General features: G+C 40.3%; 1 protein-coding gene across 2 annotated transcripts in view; it reads left to right on the top strand.

The window, feature by feature from the left end:
- Positions 1 to 16156: 16156 nt before the first annotated feature.
- The window catches only part of DCDC2 (doublecortin domain containing 2), a 1207165-nt gene continuing 1201630 nt past the window's right edge, over positions 16157 to 21691 (top strand). For both annotated transcript variants that reach the window (XM_044065744.1, XM_044065743.1), the window contains exon 1: positions 16157 to 16988. In XM_044065744.1, coding sequence (XP_043921679.1) covers positions 16702 to 16988 — 287 coding nt within the window. In that variant the 5' untranslated portion in view covers positions 16157 to 16701. The remainder of the gene's footprint in view (positions 16989 to 21691) is intronic.

Genomic DNA, 21691 nt, shown 5'->3' with positions numbered 1-21691 from the left:
GATCCTCTCTCTGTGATGTTTGGTGTATCCCATTTTTATACACAAGAGGCATACACACATTATTTTATTCGGTACACTGCTGCTATAATACTTACAGTGCTATATCATAGTAGTGTGTGCATATTACCATGATATGAGACCTGCCTTACAAATACTTCAACACCCATCACATTCAGACATGCTTTGTTGCTCTGGTGGTTGGGTTATGCTACACCATGGAAGCCTTCAGTGTGCTAGCAAGCAGAATATGACATAGTTGTCACATATATTGCATAGCATCTTTCTCTTTAAAGAGAGATATGGTTACTGTGATCAGTGTGTCATGTGACCTGCTTCCTTAAGCAATTCAGTAAAGATTCTTGCTGAATTTACATCATTCATGTCTAATGCATATTCATTTGTTTATCTTGATTATGTGTGTGTTTTTCAGTGTTTTTATGATCAAAGCATTGCCTGGCGTATTCTTTACACTCCACAGTCCTGCATATAAAAAAACAGTATCTGTGGCACAACAGGTAATACACTTGCCTTTGGTATAGAAGACTGTAAGTTCTATTCCTACACCAGCTAGATCAATTGCTGGCACTGTGATGCAGCATAAGGGGGATGCTGCACTCCTGAGTGTACTGCCCTTAGGATGAGAAGTTAAACTGAGTTAGTGGTAGCTCAGGACCTATTGAAAAGAGTAGGGGTACATTATGATAAAGGGTTAGCATAATAGTTAAGGTGTTTGTTTCATAGATGTAAGTAACAGGGTTCAATACTGATCTCAGGTTATTGGCTATGCTTAAACTGGACTTTCAGAGCAAATAGCCTAGCATTTACCTATATAGTAAACAGCGTCCAATAAAAAATATATTGTTTTATAATTAGATGCTTTGGCACCAAAAGTTGCATTTTTCATTGTCCTCTAATTTTTGGGTTGTTAAAGCTGTTTCCTGAAGTCTGAAAATTCTTTTTTCTCTGTATACATCTGTAGCTTCACATCTTTATGCAAAAAAGTCTTGCTTTCAATGGCAAAAGTCTTAATTCATATTCTAGTTTCTCATTAACACATTTTTAAGGTTGCAGGGACTACAGTTCCAAAATATTTAGTCCTGACTCTTATCCTTACAGTTATATATTTGTTTTTCTACATTCTACTGATGTTCCAGAACCACAGCTGCATTTATGTGATGCCATTCCAGAGCTTAAGCCTTTTGACAGAATCAAATTATGCCCTCACATTTAAAACATCCCAAGAACTGTAGGAGTTATGAAAGAAGTATAAATGGCAAACCCTTCAGCACAAACTATTTTTATAGTGATAGTATTCTTTAGGTTCTAGCTCTTAAATTGAATCTTATACGTTGCAGTAAATGCAGTAACTATTAAATTTGTAATATTTTGTAAACAACTTATAATATCTCAGCAACCACTCAAGCTACGCAGATACTGTCAGCAGCATTTTATTTATCTAACTGAAATCTTTCACATGAGGCTAAGGAGTTCTGTCTGTGTTACTTGGCTGTTGAGATACTTAGAAAATGTGTAAATTATATCTATATAAATTAATATCATAAAAGCAACAGTTGATATATCTTTACCTGCACTAGACAGAGACCAAATATAAATGCAGTTGAGTTTGTCATCATGTAAGCTTTAAGATGATTTATTTTTAAAACCTTGTACATAGCATGGTTTGGAATTGTTGATGCAAATATGAACAAGCAATATTTGATGCCTAGAGGCTTCAGTAAAGTTAACTGCATATGCACCTGGAGGCATCACTCGAATGTAATGAGTTAAAAGAGATGTTGGCTGTGATAAATTCATTGAAAAGTCTCTGCATCACCTTTAGGCCCAAGCTCTATTCAAGTGATTAGAGACATTACCACAGTCATGTGGTACATAGAAAAGCAGGCAGGTATGAGGTCGTACCCCTTTGCAGGCTGGAAATGATAGCTTGGGAGTTGGGAGTTAGCTCTTCAACAATCATTAACCCTCCAAGCATCTTACATTCCATCAGAGCAGAGCAGACAATCTGAGCAGGACCAGGACATATCCTCACAAATGGAAATTGAATGAAGGGGTCTTCCAGGAATTGATCATTAGTAGGGAAGACTTCAAGTAGATCTGTTCACCTCCTTTCAAAACAGACAAACAGACAAGTTTTGTTCTGATGCTCCATGCAAGCAAGCAAACATGGAAAATAAATGCATTTTTACTGTCACTCATTTCCAGGGTAATTCTGAATATTCTAAAGGATACCCCAAAAAATACCTTTTTGGCCTAGGCAACACTGGGTCTCCCTTCTTATGTAATTGGCCAAGGGCAATTATCACAAGATTCTTCACAGACTGAATCTACTCACACAAGACAAGGGGAGTTTGATACACACTCAGTCAACTTCAACAGATTGCCTGGATGGTTCAGTTTTAATACCCTTTAAGCACCTTTTTCATGAGGACGTGCAGTAGGTACTAAAGGAGACAAGAAAGCCTGCTAGTAGAAAATCCTACTTTGGTGAGTGGAAGAGACTTTTTAGTTTATGTCAATAACAAGGATCCCATCAAGTGTTGTGTACCACTGGTGCTCATATACTTGTGTGAGTTACTTTCTTCTGGCATCACTTTTTCCTCTATAAAGGTTCATTTTACAGTCATTTCAGCATGTCTGCCCATGGATCCTCCTCTCTTTGCTGTTTGTTGTCAAACAGTTTCTGAAAGGGGTTTTAGACCTAAGACCTACTTGTAAACAGGTTGCTTCTCTTTGGGATCTCAATTATGGGCTTGAGGTATTGACTATGTCACCTTTTGAATCTGTCCATCAATCCGATTTAAGGTTCTTGACTTGGCAAACTGTACTCATCACTGCTTTAACATCTGCAAGAAGAGTATCTGAGTCACAGGCACTCATGGCGGGTGAATCCTATCTGATTTTCCATAGGGATAGGGTATCTTTAAGAAAAACCCTTATTCATACCCAGAGTTGTTTCAGAGTTTGTTTTGAATCAAGCCATTAATCTCCCAGTTTTTTACCCAGAACCTAAAAAAAAAAAAAAAAAAAAAAAAAAACAGAGCCTTGTCTTTTTTGATGGCATCCTGGAAAGGACTGTCCTCTAGAAGCATTCTTAGAGACAGATGCATGATCCTCTATATATACCTTTATAAGGCATTACAAACTGGATGCCTTTTCTAGGTTTAGGTCAAATGCTGCTAGGGCCATTATCCAGGGGCTCCTGGATTCATATCCATCCTCCTACCAGGATGAATAGGCTTTGGTTTTGTTGTTGTTTGTCTTTTCGGCTTTTCCCAGTTATGGGTCACCACAGCGGAACTCCGGTCCGCTAATGACTGGCAGTAGATTTTTATGGTGCCGAGTTGCCAGCCTGACGCCCAACCTTCAGCGAAGGCATGCCCATTCACACATGTCTTTCGGAGGCCACTCGACCCCGGGGAGGACATGCAGACTCCACACAGAAGTAGGCTTTGGTATTTAGCCCATATTGTCTAAGGGCTACTGCAGCAGTGGGAATGATGAACATAGTACAGTTGTATAATTTGTACTAAACTATAACAGTACATGTTCAACTTTCTTGCTGCTGCAGTTTCAGCAAGCATCCTCCATCCCTCTACTTTTGTATATAATTGTTATTGGGATATAAATTGGGTTGCTTTGGCTTTCTACTTTATATGTTTTAGTTGTACTTTATATGTTCTGTTGCTAATAGCAGTTTGGTTATGTCAGGATGTTAGGCTCTTCTCTTATTGTATGAACAAGAAAGTCCTGAAAAAAGCTTCACTCCAATTGCTGAGTTCCCTCCACAGGGCGAGCCAATCAGCACTCACAGTGAATGAGTGGGGGGAGGAGACAGAGCTTTTTGAAGCTGGACAGTTGTTGTTTCCAGGGTAGGAAATAACTCATATAGCCTAAGGGCTACTGCAGCAGTGAGGAATTTGAACATCTACTGTTACAGGTAAGTGCAAATTACACAACTGGACTACATTCATCAATCCCACTGCTTCAGTAGCCCTTAGGGTATATGGTTGAATACCAAAGCCTATTCATCCTGGGGGGAGAAAGAATATGGATCCAGGAGTCCCTGGATAATGATCTTAGCACATTTGACCTAGACCTTTATACCTGCAGTGTACAGTAAGTCTTACAATACAGAACAAAAAGAGGGATTCCTGTACCTAACCTGCCCCTTTTTTAAACTCTTGTATGGGAGGAATGGAACCTGCTTGTAACTGGAGACCACTCCTTCTACCTACATATGAATCATTGCAAAACTTTGGAGTGCTCATTTTTTTTACTTTGTTTTCCAGAGTAGAGCACTTATCCAAATGGACCTATTTCATGCTCAGGCTGAGAGTTGGTATAAAGAATATTACCAAGTCAAGACTTTAACAGAAGTGGCAAATAAACATGGTTTTGTCAGTGGGAGGCTTTGTATGTGATTAAGACATAATAGTAATAATAATAATAATAATAATAATAATAATAATGTTGTTGTGACTTTCGGCTTTTCCCGGTTAGGGGTCGCCACAGTGGAACTCCGGTCCACTAATGATTGGCAGTTGATTTTTATGTACCGAGTTGCCAGCCCTGATGCACAACCTTCAACGAAGGTATGCCCATTCACGCATGTCTCCACGCAGAAGACACCCTAACTGAGAGTCGAACCGGACAGCGTCTTACTGTGAGGTGACAATGCTACCGCAGCACCATCACCGCGGATAATAATAATAATAATAATAATAATAATAATAATAATAATAATAATAATAATAATAATAATAATAATAATACATACCTCTCAAGTATCCCTGGTTTTCAGGGAGGTCCCTAATTTTATAGGTTTATAGATTCATAGGTAAGTACTAGGCTGCTTTTGCGGTCCATTTTAAACCTAGCCAGTTTTCCTTTTTGTGCTCGAAACAACTTAGCCCATTTATTTATATAGACTGGCCTTACCCATCCTCTGGTCAATAATTATAATTACCTCTAATGAGAATAACTGAGATCCATATCATAGATAATTTGATGGGACCCATAAATGGGATAAAGCATTTAAGAGCTGCCTCTGTTCATTAATAGTACAGTGGGCAGACTTGGGGGAAATTTTCTGTTTCCCATTCATGGATACAAGTTGTGCTTGAATATGGACAGAAATGAACTTTGTTTTAGCTCTGTCCCTCTTTTTAACCCCTCATAAAATTGGTGACTTTGCAAAAAAGTTGGTGAATCACACTTTATAAATAATGATCATAGTTAGCTTTACAGACTTGACTTTATTTTAGAAAATGTAAATTAATTCACATGCTCTTATTCTGTCAATGTTTGAAGGTAATTTAAGTAATCTTTATTGTCCCTGAATATTTCTTGATTTGTCCTAGATTCTGTTGAGATTTGGTCCTGATTCATTGAAATCAATCTTCTTCTTCTTTCAGTTTTCCCCGGTTAAGGGTTACCACAGCGGATCACCTGTCTGCTCATAATTGGGCAGTGGAGTTTTACGGTGTCGAGTTGCCAGCCCGGCACCCAACCTTCCACGGAAGGCAAACACACATGCACCCACTTATGCCTAAGGCCAATTTAAAGTATTCAATCCACCTACAGCATGTCTTTGGGATGTGGGAGGAAACTGGAGCACCCAGAGGAAACCCACATGACCACAGGGAGGACATGCAGACTCTGCACAGAAGACACCCCAGCTGAGGATTGAACTGAAGAACCTCTTGCTATGAGGTGGCAATGCTAACCGCTGCACCACCGCGGCTGCTCTTGATTCGTTGAGATCAATGAATAATAATCTTCTTCTTCTTTCAGCTTTTCCCAGTTAGGGGTCACCACAGTGGATCATCTGTCTGCTGATGATTGGCAGTAGAGTTTTATGGTGTCGAGTTGCCAGCCTGGCTCCCAACCTTCCATGGAAGGCACACACATGTACTCACTCACACCTAGGGCCAATTTAGAGTGTCCAATCCACCTACAGCATGTCCACCACCCACATGACCACAGGGAGGACATGCAATCTCCGCACCTAAGGTACCCAAGCCATGGATCGAACCGGAGAACCTCTTGCTGTGAGGCGACAACACTAACCGCTGCCCTACCGTGGCCACCCTACAAGTGATCTGCATCTGAAGACCAGAAAAGGGAACCCACTTGATGTGTGCATAATGCAGCACTGCATACCAATGCCCAGAACACCTAGGAGATACTATTCTTAAATTACAAGATATTAGTAAATAAAATGAAATAAATATTACATAAGGAACAGAGTATTACCATCCTCTTGCCCAAAACAGAAGATGTGAGGTATAGAAAACAGAAGAAGTGAGGTGTAGAAAATAAACTAAGTACTTGTTTTGCTATACTGAGCATGTGCAAGGTGACACCCAGCAAACACAAGATCAGTCTCAAAAAGCATCTATCAGTGACATTATACATTTGGGTGAATCTTCGGCAATCCACTCATTAATACATTCTGAAATGTAACCTGCTCTGCTCTTTCACATGCAGCCATTTACATATGTGTAAACAGTGCATTATCTCAAAAAATACAAGTTTCAAATTATTTTTCTATTTTTTTTTCAAATTGAACTTTTATTAAATTCCATTTCATATACATCAACCAAAAAGGGCAAAACAAAAGATAAATGCAGATTAACATGACTGTTCGTACAAAGGATAACATACATAAACAATTCTTACCTACAATATATACAAAGTGCTGCTTTGGGATAAACCCCTTGACTAAAATAATTGAAATATATTTAAATAATCAAGTAGAAACTTCAATTAAGCTAGAAAGCACTGTCTATGATTACATTTCAGTAATTTTAAATAAAGAAGATAAACATGAATACTTTATTCTGAGCCACATGCCAAAAGGGCAAAATGAAAGGGGAAGGGAAAGTTACCAAAACACATATAGGAATGGTTCTTAGATTTAGCCAATATCGGTACAAAAGAATTTTAATTATCAGATAAAAGTTCAAATAGAGTATTCCAGAACTTCTGAAAATAGGTGCATTTCTTAGGACTTATTAAAAGTTTTTGTGAAGTTATTTATTTAACCGCCATGTTCCTGAAGCCACTCCATGACATCTTAGTACGATCTAACCAATGTTTGGTAATGTAGAATTTGACTAGTAAACAGAGAGTTATTAAGATGTGAAATTTAAATTTCAAAGAATTCTCATTTGAGATATGTAAAAGTGCCATCTTCCATGAGAGGGTTAATTTGTGGTATCCCATTTTATCTACTTACACCTTGAGAGAGCACCAAATGGTGTGGGAGTATCTACAAAGCCATAGAATATGTAGAATGTCAGCTTGAGGGTAGGAACAGCAGGGACATGCAGTTGAGATATTCGGCTTAAATTTGTATAAGCTGACCGACGTGAAGTATAGATTATTGGTGATCATAAATTGGGTGTATGTAAGTTTCTTAAATGGGGAGAAAGAAAGAGTAGATTTAATGGCAGATAATTTCTGTTCTTCTGATAAGTTTGATCCTTGCTGGTTTCAATAGTCTGCAAATAACACTTTATCTTGGTGAAGAATTAAATTTATATACTTATATGCTAGGGATAACATGCTCTTGTTAATGGTTAAAATTTCCATTAATTTAGAGTTTCCTCCCACATCCCAAAGACATACTGTAGGTGGATTGAACACTCTAAATTGGCCCTAGGCGTGAGTATGTGTGTGTGTGCCTTCTGTGGAAGGTTGGGTGACGGGCTGGCAACTCGACACTGTAAAACTCCACTGCCAATCATGAGCGGACAGGTCATCTGCTGTGGCGACCCCTAACTGGGAAAAGATGAAAGAAGAAGAAGAAGGAGATTGCTATCTACTTCATTTATAATGACAGCGTAAGGCAGAGAGGCAATAAGTTCCCTTAAATGGCGCAGAATTATGATATATTTTTTTGATAATTTTAGGGTATCTCGTAATTTTGTGAGTGACAGATCCCTACACTTATGAATATCCCATAAGATATATTCTTTGATTTGAGGGTAGAAGAACAAATTAATCATATTTCTATTCAGCATGAGATTAGGGTTTAGATGAATAGGCTGTAATAGGAGGAGCGCTTTTTCCAAATTAACGGATTTAACTAGTTCCTGAAAGGATTTTATTTTTTCCTTTAGGATAATGTGTAATTTTAATTTTTTTAAGAACTATTGGGTCTATAAATGGAAGAGCTTTGGGGTTAAGGTTGTTGTTTAAGAAGTGGTTAAACCACATATTAACCCAGAGGGGGGACCACATTTGAACGTTTGGTTTGTGATTAGCAATTTTAATTAGTCTATTAGCATGCAAAATTCTGTAATAAATTTGTAGGTCTGGCATACCAAGACCACCTTTCCCTTTTGGAAGTGTAAGTCTTAGGTAGGACACCCTAACTGATTTTGGGTACCAAATGAATTTCGCAAATGCCTTGTGTATTTTCAAAAAGAATAGATTGGGAATGAAGGAAAGAGATGCATGGAAAAGATAAAGAATCTTTGGGAGGAGATTCATTTCAATAATGGAGGTTTTAGAAAGCATAGGTAGTTTCAACCGTTGCCATCTGGACATATCTTGGGATATAGTTGACCATAATTTCATTAAGTTGGAGTGCAGTACAGAAGGTGTGATATGGTCATAGCTAATCCCTAGATATTTGAAGGAGTATACTATGTGAAATGGAGAGTCTGAAAAAACATTCTGTCTGTGAGCTAAGGGGTTAACCGGGAAGATACAAGATTTATCTTGATTAACTTTATAATCCGAAATGTATGTAAAGGTATTCAGGGTTGTGATTAACTTCTTAGTGTCTGATATGGGTTTTTCAAAATATAGGTTCAAATCATCAGCAAAGGCGGTCAAACTTATTTTGGTATGTAATATTTTGGGAATTGCATTGTGTGCTTTCTGTAGTAAGAGTAGAAAGAACAGTTCTAAATAAAGGTTAAAAAGAAGGGGAGAGAGGGGGCACCCCTAACGGGTTCCATTAGAGATTTTTATTGGTAGCGAAAATTTCTTGTTGATATATAGGCATGTATAGGCACTATTACATAAAATTAAAATGTAAAGGTATATCATAATGTAATAGAACTGTGAATAGAAATTCCCAGATAAACCTACCAAATGCTTTACATGCATCCAGAATCATGGCATATCTTGGATTTTTGTCTTTCTTGGTAATGTTCATTCTACGTGGCACACCTCATCACAAAAGGTTTCTCATCCATGAAAAAAAGAGGTCATTGTTCCCCTCTACTCATCACTCATTAGACCCATTATAGAGTACAATGCCCCTTTTGGTATGTACCTCACAAGACATCTACAACAACTGGAAAGGCCACAGAAATAACTCACAAAGAGGATTACCAGCCTCAAACAGATGCGTTACGTAGACCGTCTCAAATAAATCCAGCTTTACTCTGTCGCATATCGCCTACTCAGAGGCAATCTCTGCCTAACATACAAAGCTATGTCAAACCCAGAGCTGTTGGACATGCTCCATGTAAAGAAATCCCAATCCCTCCTAGCTACACGCTCTAGGGACCTAACCTTGTCACCACAATAAACAGAACATGCTGGAGGGATAGATTCCTGTCCCAGAGACTTCCCATACTCTGGAACAAACTACCTATCTATATCAAACAAAGCTCCTCATTAGCATTCTTCAAGAAAAATCTTGATGATTGGATGGGAGATAGGAAATTCACCCCGGGGATCACTTCTGTGACTCTGCTTGACAGGGGTACAGGAAAATAATTTTCTTGGTTGGCAAAAGCCAGGGTACCATTTGGCTAGGCTTATATAGGCCCTAGGGCCAATAGCCTAGTACCAACCTATGAACCTATGTTGATCATGGTCTCCATGGTTAATGTGTTATCCCATGTATGTCTATTGAGCATGAAACCTGCTTGATCTTTAGAAATGAGGAAAGGGATTACTTTTTTAAGCCTTTCAGCTAAAACAGAAGATAACATTTTGATATCAATATTCATTAAAGAGATTGGCCTGTAGTTGTTAATGTTTGATTTATCCAAGTTATTTTTGGGGATTAGAATTGTCTTTGAGTGATTAATATAAAGGGCTGATATTCCATTAATAGAAATAAAGTTAAATAGTTTTAGTAAAATGGGAGCTAAGGTGTCTTTAAATGTTTTATAGAAGTCTGGGGACAATCCGTCAGGGCCTGGGGCTTACCCTGCTTTGAGGTTATCAATGGCTTTTATTTCTGTTTGACTCAAAGGGGCAGATAAAATTTATTTCTATTTTTCATTTAATTTAGGAAAAGTGATGTTATTAATATAATTACCTATCTCTGAGGATGGAATTTGGTGTTATTATTTTTCTAATTAGTTTTTCTTTTCTTTTGTAGGAAAACCTACCTAGAGAGGCTCTCTCTTCCAACTCAACAGCAGAGCCACCACTGCGCAGACTAGACTTAGTGCCCAGAAACTGAACAGAATAAATATTACATAAGGAACAGAATATTACCACTCTATTGCCCAAGTGCAAATATTAATTCTGCCCAAAAACTGAACATCCAGAAGAAGTAACAACACACAAGGTATAGAAAATAATGGGTGAGAAACACTGAAGTATATTAAGAAAAAAGAAATATTTGGTGACAGAGGACCCTGTGCAGATACAAACCTGACCGAAGTAAGGGAGAACGTACAAGCATCCGTCAGTCTCTTTCATCACTTGAGGTGCCAACAGCTGTAAGAGGCAAGCACTTTGGGCTACAGATTGCAATGTATGCCTTGATGGTAGTTACCTTATTAGGACTAAAGTCTGCAGTAATATAATTATTCAGATCAATGAATAATAATAATTATATTAAAAACAAGTCAGTTTATGGCAAAAACTGGAGCACCCTGGCCTCATAGCTCTCAACTGTCCAGATTTTCGCAGAACGTCCACATTTTTGTCTCACGTTTGGTCGTTCCTCATAAAATTTATGTTTTTTTCTGGCACATCATTGAGAACTGAAGTCAATAAATAGAAGTTATGTTCTTACCATAACGTTCCATGTTAGTTGTCTTCTTCTCGCCTTCTTCTTGCTGGATGGGTTAAAGCTAGTTGGTTCCACCGCTCGAGGCTCTATATCCCACAATGCTAGGCGAGAGTTACCTCAGATCTCGTTTGTAAGCTAACCCCAGCTTATAAAAGTAAAGAATAACTCTAAAACAGAGTCCACCTCTAACAACAGGAAGAAAGAAGGGTGACCTACATCCTGAACCGGAAATATGCACAATAGCATATGCCTAAGAAAGAGGTGGTAGAAAGAGGTCACAATCAGAACTCCTCTAGGTCTGTCCAGGCCCGGGGAAGGAGGGTGGGGCCTTAAGAAAGAAGAAAAGAGACAACTAACATGGAACGTTATGGTAAGAACATATATATTCTATATGTTAATCTATCTATCATTCTCATTCTTGCTGGATGGGACCCGGGTGGCCTAACGGAACAGACTCCTGAGAACAGTGGAACCAAAATTAGCTCTATGCCTAGAAGCTAAATCCAACTTATAATGAGAAATAAAAGTGTGAGGAGTAGCCCAAGTAGCCGCTGCACAAATGGTGTCAATAGCAGTCTGTCTTGGAAGGCTAAAGAAGTAGCCAAAGCTCTGGTGGAATGGGCTTTAGGTTTATTAGGCAATTTTGGTGTCTAATTTCATATACAAAGGAAATCAAAGATGTTAGCCATCTGGATAATGATACCTTTGAAACTGAAAGTCCCTTCCTGCTTTCGAGACAAACAGCTGATCAGATTTTCTGAATTGTTTTGTTCTATCCAAGTAGTACCTCAATTGATGAACATCCAGGCAGTGTAATTTTTGTTCAGACCTATTGGAATATTCTGGAAAAAGACAGGGAGGTCAATGCTTTGGTTTAGATTTGATGTCGAGACCACCTTAGCAAAAAAAGGCGGGTTAGTTGATACTCTGTCCTTATGAAACAATAAATAAGGAGGTCGACAGCTGAGTGCTTGAAGCTCTGAAACTCTTCTAGCTGAAGTAATAGCTACCAGAAAAAGAGTCTTCCATGATAGCAATTTTAAAGAACAGGAGACTGCAGGTTCGAAAGGGGAAGAATCAAAGAAGCAGTACTAAAATTTAGGTCCCAGGAGAAGGAGAGGGATTTCTAGGAGGGTGGGAGAAGAAAAACTCCTTTCAAAAAAAGCTTGTGGGACATTAAGGTAGATTCAGAAATACCCACATGAAAGTTAGAAATAGCTGCCAATTGAACTTTAAGAGTAGAGGAGATGAACCTGCATGGAAGAGTTCAGCTAGAAAATCAAGGACTAATTGGATGGAAGCAGTGAACGGATCTATGTCCTTTTCTTGAGCCCAATATGTGAAGTGTTTCCACTTACTCAAATAAATCTTCTAGTGGAAAGATTTATGAAAAATCTCAAAATATCTCGAACAGAGTGAGATAATTGAGGAAGCCTGGCTAAGGTTGGAACTGGAGGAACCAAGCAGTGAGGTTCAGAGAGGGAGGGGCGCATGAGCTGACCCGACTGATGGATCAAAAGATCTGGAACTAGGTCCAGATTCCATGGTCGCTCAAAAGAAATTGATGTAGAAAGGGAACCATACCTGTCGAGGCCAGTAAGGAGCAATGGAGATCAATGAGGCCCTGACTGGCGATAGCTTTCTGTATCAGAGAGATAGTTAGTGGGGAAAGGGAGGAAATGCAGAAGTCCCGGGGCCAAACTTGGACTAGGCGTCTCTGCTGGGTTGGCCTGGTAAAGGGAATAGAGTGAAATATTCTCTGCACTTGCTGTTTTGGGGGAGTAGCAAAAGATCAGCAAGGCTGACCCCCCCACTTGAGGAAATTTCTCTCACCACAGAGTCTTTCAGAGACCACTCGTGAGGCATGAGGATTGCTCTGCTCAACTTGTATTTGATTGGACTTCCTGCTATCAGAAACCGCTGAGAAGAAATGCGCCCCATTGCCACAGTGTGCTGTGCTTCACACAGGGGTATGACCTGGTTCCGCCTTGTTTGTTGATGTACCACACTACAGACATATTGTCTGGATTGCAATCGTTTCCCAAGGAAGAGAGTCTTGAAGGGCTTAAAGCACTGCTCTCATCTCCAGAACATTTATGTGCAAGTGGCATTCGTTTTGTTGCCATGTGCCCTGGACCCTGCTGCCCTGATAATCCCCCCCCCCCCCCCCCGAGGGGGGGGCATCCGCCGTCGTCAGTAGCAACCGGAGGGTGGAACAAAGGTCTTCCCCACAAAGAGCTGAGGGGAAGATCCACACCACATGAGATGATTTGTTTTGCGCGATCATATAATGGTGTGAGACATTGGAAGTTCCTGGTATGACCATTGAGTAAAGAGCATCCATTGAAGGATCCGCATATGGAATCTGGCTAATGGAAGCAGGGGTATGGCATAATTCCCAACACTTTCAGAACTAATCTGGCTTTGATTCTGTTGTTGTTGAAAGGAGTGAGACCAGTTTGTGAATGTCTGTTATTCTCTGATGTGTTAGTCTACATGTCTACTGTGTCTAGATTTAGCCTATGAAAGTAATAACAAAACAGACTTATTGAAATGCCTAACTCTGACAAAATCGAAAAGTGTAATCCCTGGCCATCAGAAGGGATGCTTGGGTGGGAGCTGCTGAAGCCAGCATCCAAAAATGGGAAAAACACCTGGAATCCTTGTCGTCGGTGTGAAGCTACCTACCACTGCCATTGGTAACACACCGGGGCAGTGGGCAGACCAAAAGGGGGGCCCTGAACTGAAAATGACTGGTTCCCAGCCTGAAGCGGAGGAATCTTCTGGAGCCGTCTGTTCATTTTATGTGATAGTACGCATCCTGAAGGTCTATAGAGCACATCCGTTCCTTTTTGCAAGCACATCCAGTTTCCTTTGCCCGGGGAAGGATGGATTGTAGCGTGACCATCCGAAATCTTGTTTTCTTGACTGATCTGTTCAAGATACTGAGATCCAAAATTGTCTCAGTCCCTGTTTTTTTTGGAACTAAAAAAAGAACTGTAGATAGATTCCCTTCCTGGCTGTCTGCTGCTGCTGGCTGCTCTTTTTTTTTTAAGCAGTTTGAAATCTCCAAAACCGCTAAGATCCTTTGGTGGGGGGGATCTGAAGAAGGAAGGATTTTTGATTGATTTGGAATGCGAAGAAAGGGGATAGAATAGCCTTCGAAATGATGGACTGTACCCATTTGTCTTGAGTCAGGGATAGCCAGGCTTCTGGGTACAGTGACAATCTTCCCGACTGCCTCGAAGATGGGCAGTCGGATGCTGAAAGGGCTTGTCAGGAAGGCTTACCATTGTTATTCCGCCTCTGCCTCTGGCGCCTTGAGATTGTTTATGGAACCACATCTTTCCACCTTTCTGGCCTTTGGGTAAGGCCTAGAAGGAGGTCTTGCCATCAGTTTCGCACCTAAGACATAGCCGCATCCAGGCATGCCTCACACCTGTCCCTCCATCAGCCGCGTAAGAGAGGCAGGGAGAGAGTTTTTAGTATTTAGTAGCCAGCTGTATATTATTCTATCTTTGAAATCTTGAAAACACGGGTCCTTCTCAAACATTTTTTGATCAAGTCCCTTCAAGTTGATCAAGTAAAGATGAAGAAGTGTGTAGTTCGCATGGTAAATAGAACATCCACTTCCGTACCTGTCCATGGACCTAGATTCCTTGTTAGGTGGATGGACAGGTACTGAAGAATCAACTAGCTCCTTCTTAGTGGCAGCTACCACCACCATCCCAGAAACTCCTTTTTGTAAGAACTGTTTGTCTGCTATGAACTTGGAGGGTCTCCTGGGAGTGGGGTCCACTGAATCAGGAGCCGTCCATGCCTTCTTAGCAACCACCTGCATGAGGAGACACCCAGGAGGTGGAAGGTACAGATTCATCCTAATTTCCCTCTGTTTCAGGATCTCTAGTATGTCTGCAAATGAGACATCTTCAGAAGGAGCAGGGGAACCCTCAGAATCATCAAATCTGTGTCAGGCGGTGATGGACTCAGGTGAGTGTTTGGTTCCTGAGGAGCTGGCTCTGGGATGAACTTGACCTGAGGCACCGTGGGGGAGGGGCGGGCGGTGCCGACTGTGGAGAGAGCCAGGCTCTAACACCCCCTGTCAGGCAAAGCCAGAGGTAGTCGAAGGAGGAATATATTGATGGACGGGGCAGGCATCCTCTGAAGGTCATGATCCGACAGCCTGTTCAGACAGCAGGGGAGATCCTGGGAAATGAAGCGAGCAAGAGAGATGGATGACTGGACCTCTTAATACCTCGGCTCTGGCGGAACCACAGAAACTGTGGACTGAGACTCATCGGCTCCAGAGATCAATTTATTTTTCTTTCCTGCAGGACCCCTGGGCTGAAGCCATGGCACACAGCACAGGAGTCCTGCATCAGAGACATTTTCTGAAAGGTGTAATCAAACACACACACAAACACACTAATTACACCCTGTCAAGTTTAAATTATAATAAAACACTAACTAGGTTTTAAAATAAGAAATAATGCACACACTCCACTAGGAAAGTAGAAAAGGCCTGTATAGGCAAGGAAGAACCTAAAGTTCTTGAAAAATTTCTCTAAACTAAAAATAAGTAAAATATTAAAATTAAAGGGTTTTAATAGACTAATTTACACAAAAGTCACTTACCAAGAACGGTGAAAACCAACACCTCGATAGCTGTGCATTGTGGGATACACCATCCAGCAAGAATGAAGGCGAGATAGACAACTTAACATATAATGTCATACATTTGAGTTTGGGACTACAAAGCCTTCAAAACGCAAGCTAACATACAACCTGTTATTTTATCAACAAGAGCAACATTTAAAATCTATCCCTATTTCTGGGCCTTTGTTTGTCACCAATTATTTTAGGCTTTGATCATATTTCTTGGGCCAAGAAGTTGAGAGGCACGTTGGTGACTTTTAGATACTCTTATTTCGGCATATAAAGCATTAATCGGCGTCCTAGTAAAGCAGTAGCCTAATGACTTCCTATGCACGTCCGCCAAAAACACGAGGACCTGAACAACAAATTGACAGTTTATAGGCAGGGTGGCGTTAATTCCTGACACCACACCTCTAGGTGATGCCGGCACTTAGAGTAGCAGAGACAGCTAGAAGCTCTCCGAAAGCGGGTTACTATAGAGACAAGGTGCTGTAAAGTAACAAAGTTTCCCATGGCACCTCCGCGAGTCCTTCAGCCTGTGAGCGGCTGTTTCTGAGTGCGCGGCGCGTGAGTGTATGTGTACGGTTTCAGGCTGAATGGGACGGCCACCTATGTCTCCATTTAGAACGGTGGGACTGTAAGTGTAATGCACCTAAGTAATATTTGTGCATCGTGGGCAGGTCCGGCTCTGCTTGGGGTACTTGTTTACTTTCATTTCTGAAATATCACAGAATGCTTGCACTTGATGGAATTTGTCGCTGTTGGACTTTTTTAATTACTGCGTTTTAAAAACTGTAACAGCTTCAAACAAAATTTGACCTTTCGCAGCGTACTGGGATTGCAGTGCGTGCATAAAACTGTGGCATTATCTGTAAAAATTACATCCCATGTTATGTTTAAAATAAGTCATTAGATTGATTTCCACCTGCTAGGTAATGACAGACTGCGTGTCACGGTGTAGATCAAGCATTTAAGCGTACTGCAGGTAGATTCTGTCTGTTTTGAGCTGATAACATATACTAGGAGAAATGAGTACTGCTCGACCAAGTTTCCTTTCTCAACCTGTAGTGAAGAATGTGATGATCTATCGAAATGGAGATCCCTTTTACCTGGGCAGAAAGCTGGTGATTAACGAAAAGAAAGTGACTAGCTTTGAGGTGTTTCTCAGAGAGGTGACAGGTGGGGTACAGGCACCTTTCGGCGCCGTCCGAAATCTTTATACCCCACGACAAGGGCATCGAGTAAACAAGTTGGAAGACCTGCAAAGCGGAGAGCACTATGTGGCAGCTGGTGCTGAAAGGTTCAAAAAATTGGAGTAAGTATACACCATGCATGCACCGGGACATTGAGAACTGAATCAATGTCTTTTAAATGTAGATGTATAAGATGTATAATATCTACAGGCGAAAAAGCATTCCCGAGTTTGATAAGTACCGTAAGGTGGCATGAGAATAAGCTTCTTAAAATGGTTACGTTTTGCATCTGTTTATGAAGTAGGAATACTGGTGAATTCACCACACGTGTAGTTGTAGCGTAAGCAGAAGCATGTTTAAGTTCATGAAGGTTTAATGCAGACTCAAGGCTCTCAACCTGCCATTTCCAAAATGAGGAACACTGGCCTTCATAATGTGGAACAAATGGGCAAAATGTGGAACACGTAAAAATGGATTACTAACAACTTCGACAAGGAAGGTCATAGGGTGGTTAAAATATGCTGTTTTTATTTATAAAAATATATTTTAATGAATTAATATGATGATTTAGTTCTATTCACCTTGGATATCAGTTAAAAAATCTCTAACGCTGAATGTGTGACAGGCCCTTTCATTATGGAACTTCGAGGAACATGAACTTTTTAAGACCCCAAATGAGGTACGTTCCTCATAATGAGGTACACTCGAGAGGAATGTGCATACTTGATATCTAAACAGCTGCATTTAAAACTGTGTATGCAACTAAACAGAAAATAATTGAAATGATTTGCTTCTTAAAAGTTTACTGTTACACTGGCAAAGGAAAATGTTCTACCAAAATTGCTTGTTGAAGGTCTTGTAAAGTCGGTGTCAGCAGTTTCTAATGGCAGACTGACTCTAGTCATGCCACTTTTCAACAATGATGCCCCACTATAATTGCAACTTAGAATATGACTGTTTTCAAATGCAATGTTAAATACAATGTATATAATAATATTTTGCCTGAATGCTCAAGGGCACTTGGCAATATATGCTCAATGCACAGTGAAGATGCTCATTTGTGTAGGTACTTATTGATATGGCTGAAACAAGCAGTCCCACATTCATTCTAAAAATATATAAAATGCAATAGCAGATTTATACAGATATACTGATAGAACCAAAATGTAGGTATAGCTGAAAATGTAATTTATCTTCCACAAAACTGCCCTGCGCTCCCCTATGTCACTCTGTCATCCACCCACCCATCTTAGTTATTGATTAAACTTACTTTTTCACTGACCTTCACCTTACATTTCTTCTGGCTATTGCATTCCAGGGCTTGTCTATAGAACTGTTTTCTTTATATTGAGCTTTAATTTGCTTCTGTGCCCATTCTTCCTTTTCACTGCACTTTGACCACTTCCCTCTCATATGTTAGAAGTGCCATTCTCTTTACTCCTTCATTGTGTGCATGTCCAATTCTCCAAAAGTTTTCATCACTCCAGCTCTGGTATTCTTTAACATGTTAGCAATGTTTCCAGTGCCTACACCATATTTGCCTAAAGGCCTTTTCCTCTCCAAAACTGTGAACATTATTCCAACCTTATGTAATGTTTTGTGTACTGCAAGTGTAGCAGAATGATCCAGCAGCATAAATGTGCAAATGCAGCAGTAACATTGAGGTAGGAAAATGTAGGTCAGCTATGTTAACCCCTGTAGCAAGGAAATGATTGAACTGCTTTTAAAGGAAAAATGCCATCAAGTGTGTAGAGGGCAGTAGGGACAAGACCCGGAGCAGTATGGATTTAAAGAGGAATACACCAGAAGGACCAAGGCAGTATGAATTCATAAAGGGACATACCAGAAAGTTCTAAATACCATCATTGACAAGATGATCAGTTTAGTGGTTCGGAGAGGGTTGTGACCATAGCTTGCCTGTACTTCAACAAAGTATTTGACACAATTCCATGTTTTGCTTGAAATGCAACATTATGAAAAAAAAAAAAAAAAAAAAAGGAGAGAGAACCACAGTCATTGTTTAAGTAAGCAAAGCCACTAGGCACAAAAGTATGTTGTCAGGAATATCCCTTTTAAGTGACTTGTTCAGAATCACAGACAAGGAAATGGAAACTGAAGGTGTCAAACTAGGACTACAGAATGAAAGCCATTAACACTTTGTTGTCTTAACATAATCATCCGAGCTGCCAGGCATGATGTAAAAAACAGTGGTCAGTGAAGCTACACGAAGAGTTGTGCGATATGAGGAGTGGTATATCTGGCTTAGGACTGGGACCAGTGTTTTATATTGTCTTTGAGGATGGTGGTACTGCTGCACTGAAACTAAAATTCATTCACTGCTGTAGTGTTTGATTGTGCCCATCTAGCCTTGATTAAGAAAATTCAGCCTGTTCAACACATTCTGCAGCTGCTGCAGGGGAAACTTCTCTTCCCCAGTAGACTGCAGTCCCAGAGTTTTTATTTTTTTATTTTTTGGGGGTCCCTGCATGATTTTGCAACCTTCCTAACTGTTCCCTCATGTCCAAGCTGAGTCTACCCCATACTACTAATCCCTCATTCTTCGTTTTTTAGATGGGGTCAGTCTTGGAACCTAAGAGTGTCCTCGGAGTATTGCCCATCACCATTCCTCTTGTTTTTTTTTTTCTTTTTCTATTACTGTCTTCCCTGTTACCCCCCCCCCTCCCCATGCAGTGATGTGGTGACACTCAAGGGGTGGACATGTAACAGAAGCACGCATTGTATCTTCCTGGCTGTGTGGCAGCTCAGCCCTGCCCACCACCCTAACCCCTCCTTGGGCTATGCCTCTTCACCACAGCATCACCAGCCTCCACCAGGGATTGCTGCAGAGAATGCCCTCATATTCACCTGTCTTTCCCCTGCTGATTTGTCATTCACCTGAGACACTGATTGAGCCTGGGCTAACTGGGCTGTAGTCAGAGGTTTATCCCTCTACGTCACCTGAGAAACTAATATTAGACTCAAAGGTGATTATATTAGTTAAGGGGGTACAGGGAAGGAGAATGACTTTTCTTCCCCAACAAGTAACAGTTTCAGCATTGATGATATTAGTTAAAGATGGTGCGGGTCCACAAGATGCTGCTGTTACAGAGTTGATTATGTGGGCTTGCCTTATGCATAGGTGAATTAGGAGGCCACCTAGGCTGATACCCAACCAAAGACAATATTCTGACTTTTTTCTCTCTCTATCTCTCTTTTGTATTACATAGCTGGTGGTTGCTTTTAGCAGACACACCTGCATCACATTTTAATTTCTAAGCTTTCTGATCTGTCTAGCCTATGAACTCTATAGTGAATCGTAGTTCCACACAGAGTTTTGAGGTTTCATTGGTCTAGATTCATTCTTGATTCTAGCTACGTACATTATCTAGATTGTGGTGGTGGGACTGAGCAGTAAGCCTGCAAACTTTGAACTCTGTAGAGTAATGGCTGAGAGAGTATCAGGTGTTTGGCAGTACAGTGAGTATTTGTGGTATGGAGGAGCTGAACTGCCGAACTGGCACTGCCAGGGAACTAAGTTTGAGACTACTGCATCTTGGGAAGAGGAGTCAACCCTGCACTCTCCTTAACTAATGCAATCAGCTCTAAGACTACTGCAACTTGGGGAAAGGAGTATAATCCACTCTGAGACTACTCCCCAAGATGTTGATTGTATTAGTTACGGAGGGTGTGTGGGTGACTCTTCATTCCCAAGATGCAGCAGTCTCAGAGGTGATTGTATTAGTTAAGGAAGGTGCAGGGGTGACTCCTTTTACCCAAGATGATCAACTTTCAGATAAGTTTATATTGGTAAAGGAGTGTGTGTGGGTGACTACCCCAACATTGAGGGGATTTTATTAGTTAAGGAGAGTACAGGGATGACTCTTCTTTCCCCAAGATGTTGCAGTCTCGGAGATGATTGCATTAATTAAGGAAGGTACAGGGATAAAGTTTCTTGCATGTGCAGTGTAGGGTTCTTACCCATTCAAAAAAATAATTCCACAGTAAACACTTGATGTTAGTAATGTTCAGAATATGAAAAAAGTATTTTTCACTTTTATGACATAGACCCCCTCATTCATAGATGAATCTGAGATCTGCAGTAGGCTTGACTGAGGATTGTAGTTAAGGATGACTTTGCAAAACTAAGATACAGTCAAAAACATTTCAGCTTAGAGCCAGCAAATAGAACCATGAGCTATGTACCTGGAAAGCAAAAGGCATGGGATAAAATGCTTACCTTGTAAGGGAAGGTCCTTACTTCAGTATGCATTAGATTACTTAAAAGAAAGCACTTTAAGACTTGTGTGATATATTAGGAGGTATAATACCAGAAGAAAGAAAAACAAATTATGATGTGTTTATAAAGACAGTTCCTGAGATCCATACTTAAAATACTGCATTTAGTTTATGTAGCATCTTTCATTTAAAAAATGTGAAGAAATAGTAGACACATTTAAAGCTGAAAAAAAATGCAAGTCTAGACACAGTCCTTGGAAAGTTGGTGGAAGTGATTTTAACATTTCCATAATAGAGTAGAGCAGTGCAAGGAATAACCTTTCTGAGAGGGTTCTGCATCAGAACTGTGAGACTGAGAACTATTAGTACGAGTTCTGACACTTCACAAAATAAACTGCAAATCATTCAGAATAACTATGAATTCCAAGACACTAAATGTTTCAGGAGTTTTTGCAGAGTGGCTTCAACCTTGCAATATCTGATGTGAGGAGTTGTTACATCTGAGACAACTGTACCTCAAAAAGACTCCAGTATCTGGAGTTATATTCTCCTATTTGCACTTCTGGCTCCATATTTCCAAGGACCATTG

Source organism: Protopterus annectens, chromosome 3.part0 (assembly GCF_019279795.1).
Source record: "Protopterus annectens isolate FY-2018-M chromosome 3.part0, PAN1.0, whole genome shotgun sequence".
NCBI lineage: Eukaryota > Metazoa > Chordata > Ceratodontiformes > Protopteridae > Protopterus > Protopterus annectens.
The sequence above is the reverse complement of the archived record's forward strand: the minus strand, read 5'-3'. Positions and strand labels throughout refer to the sequence as shown.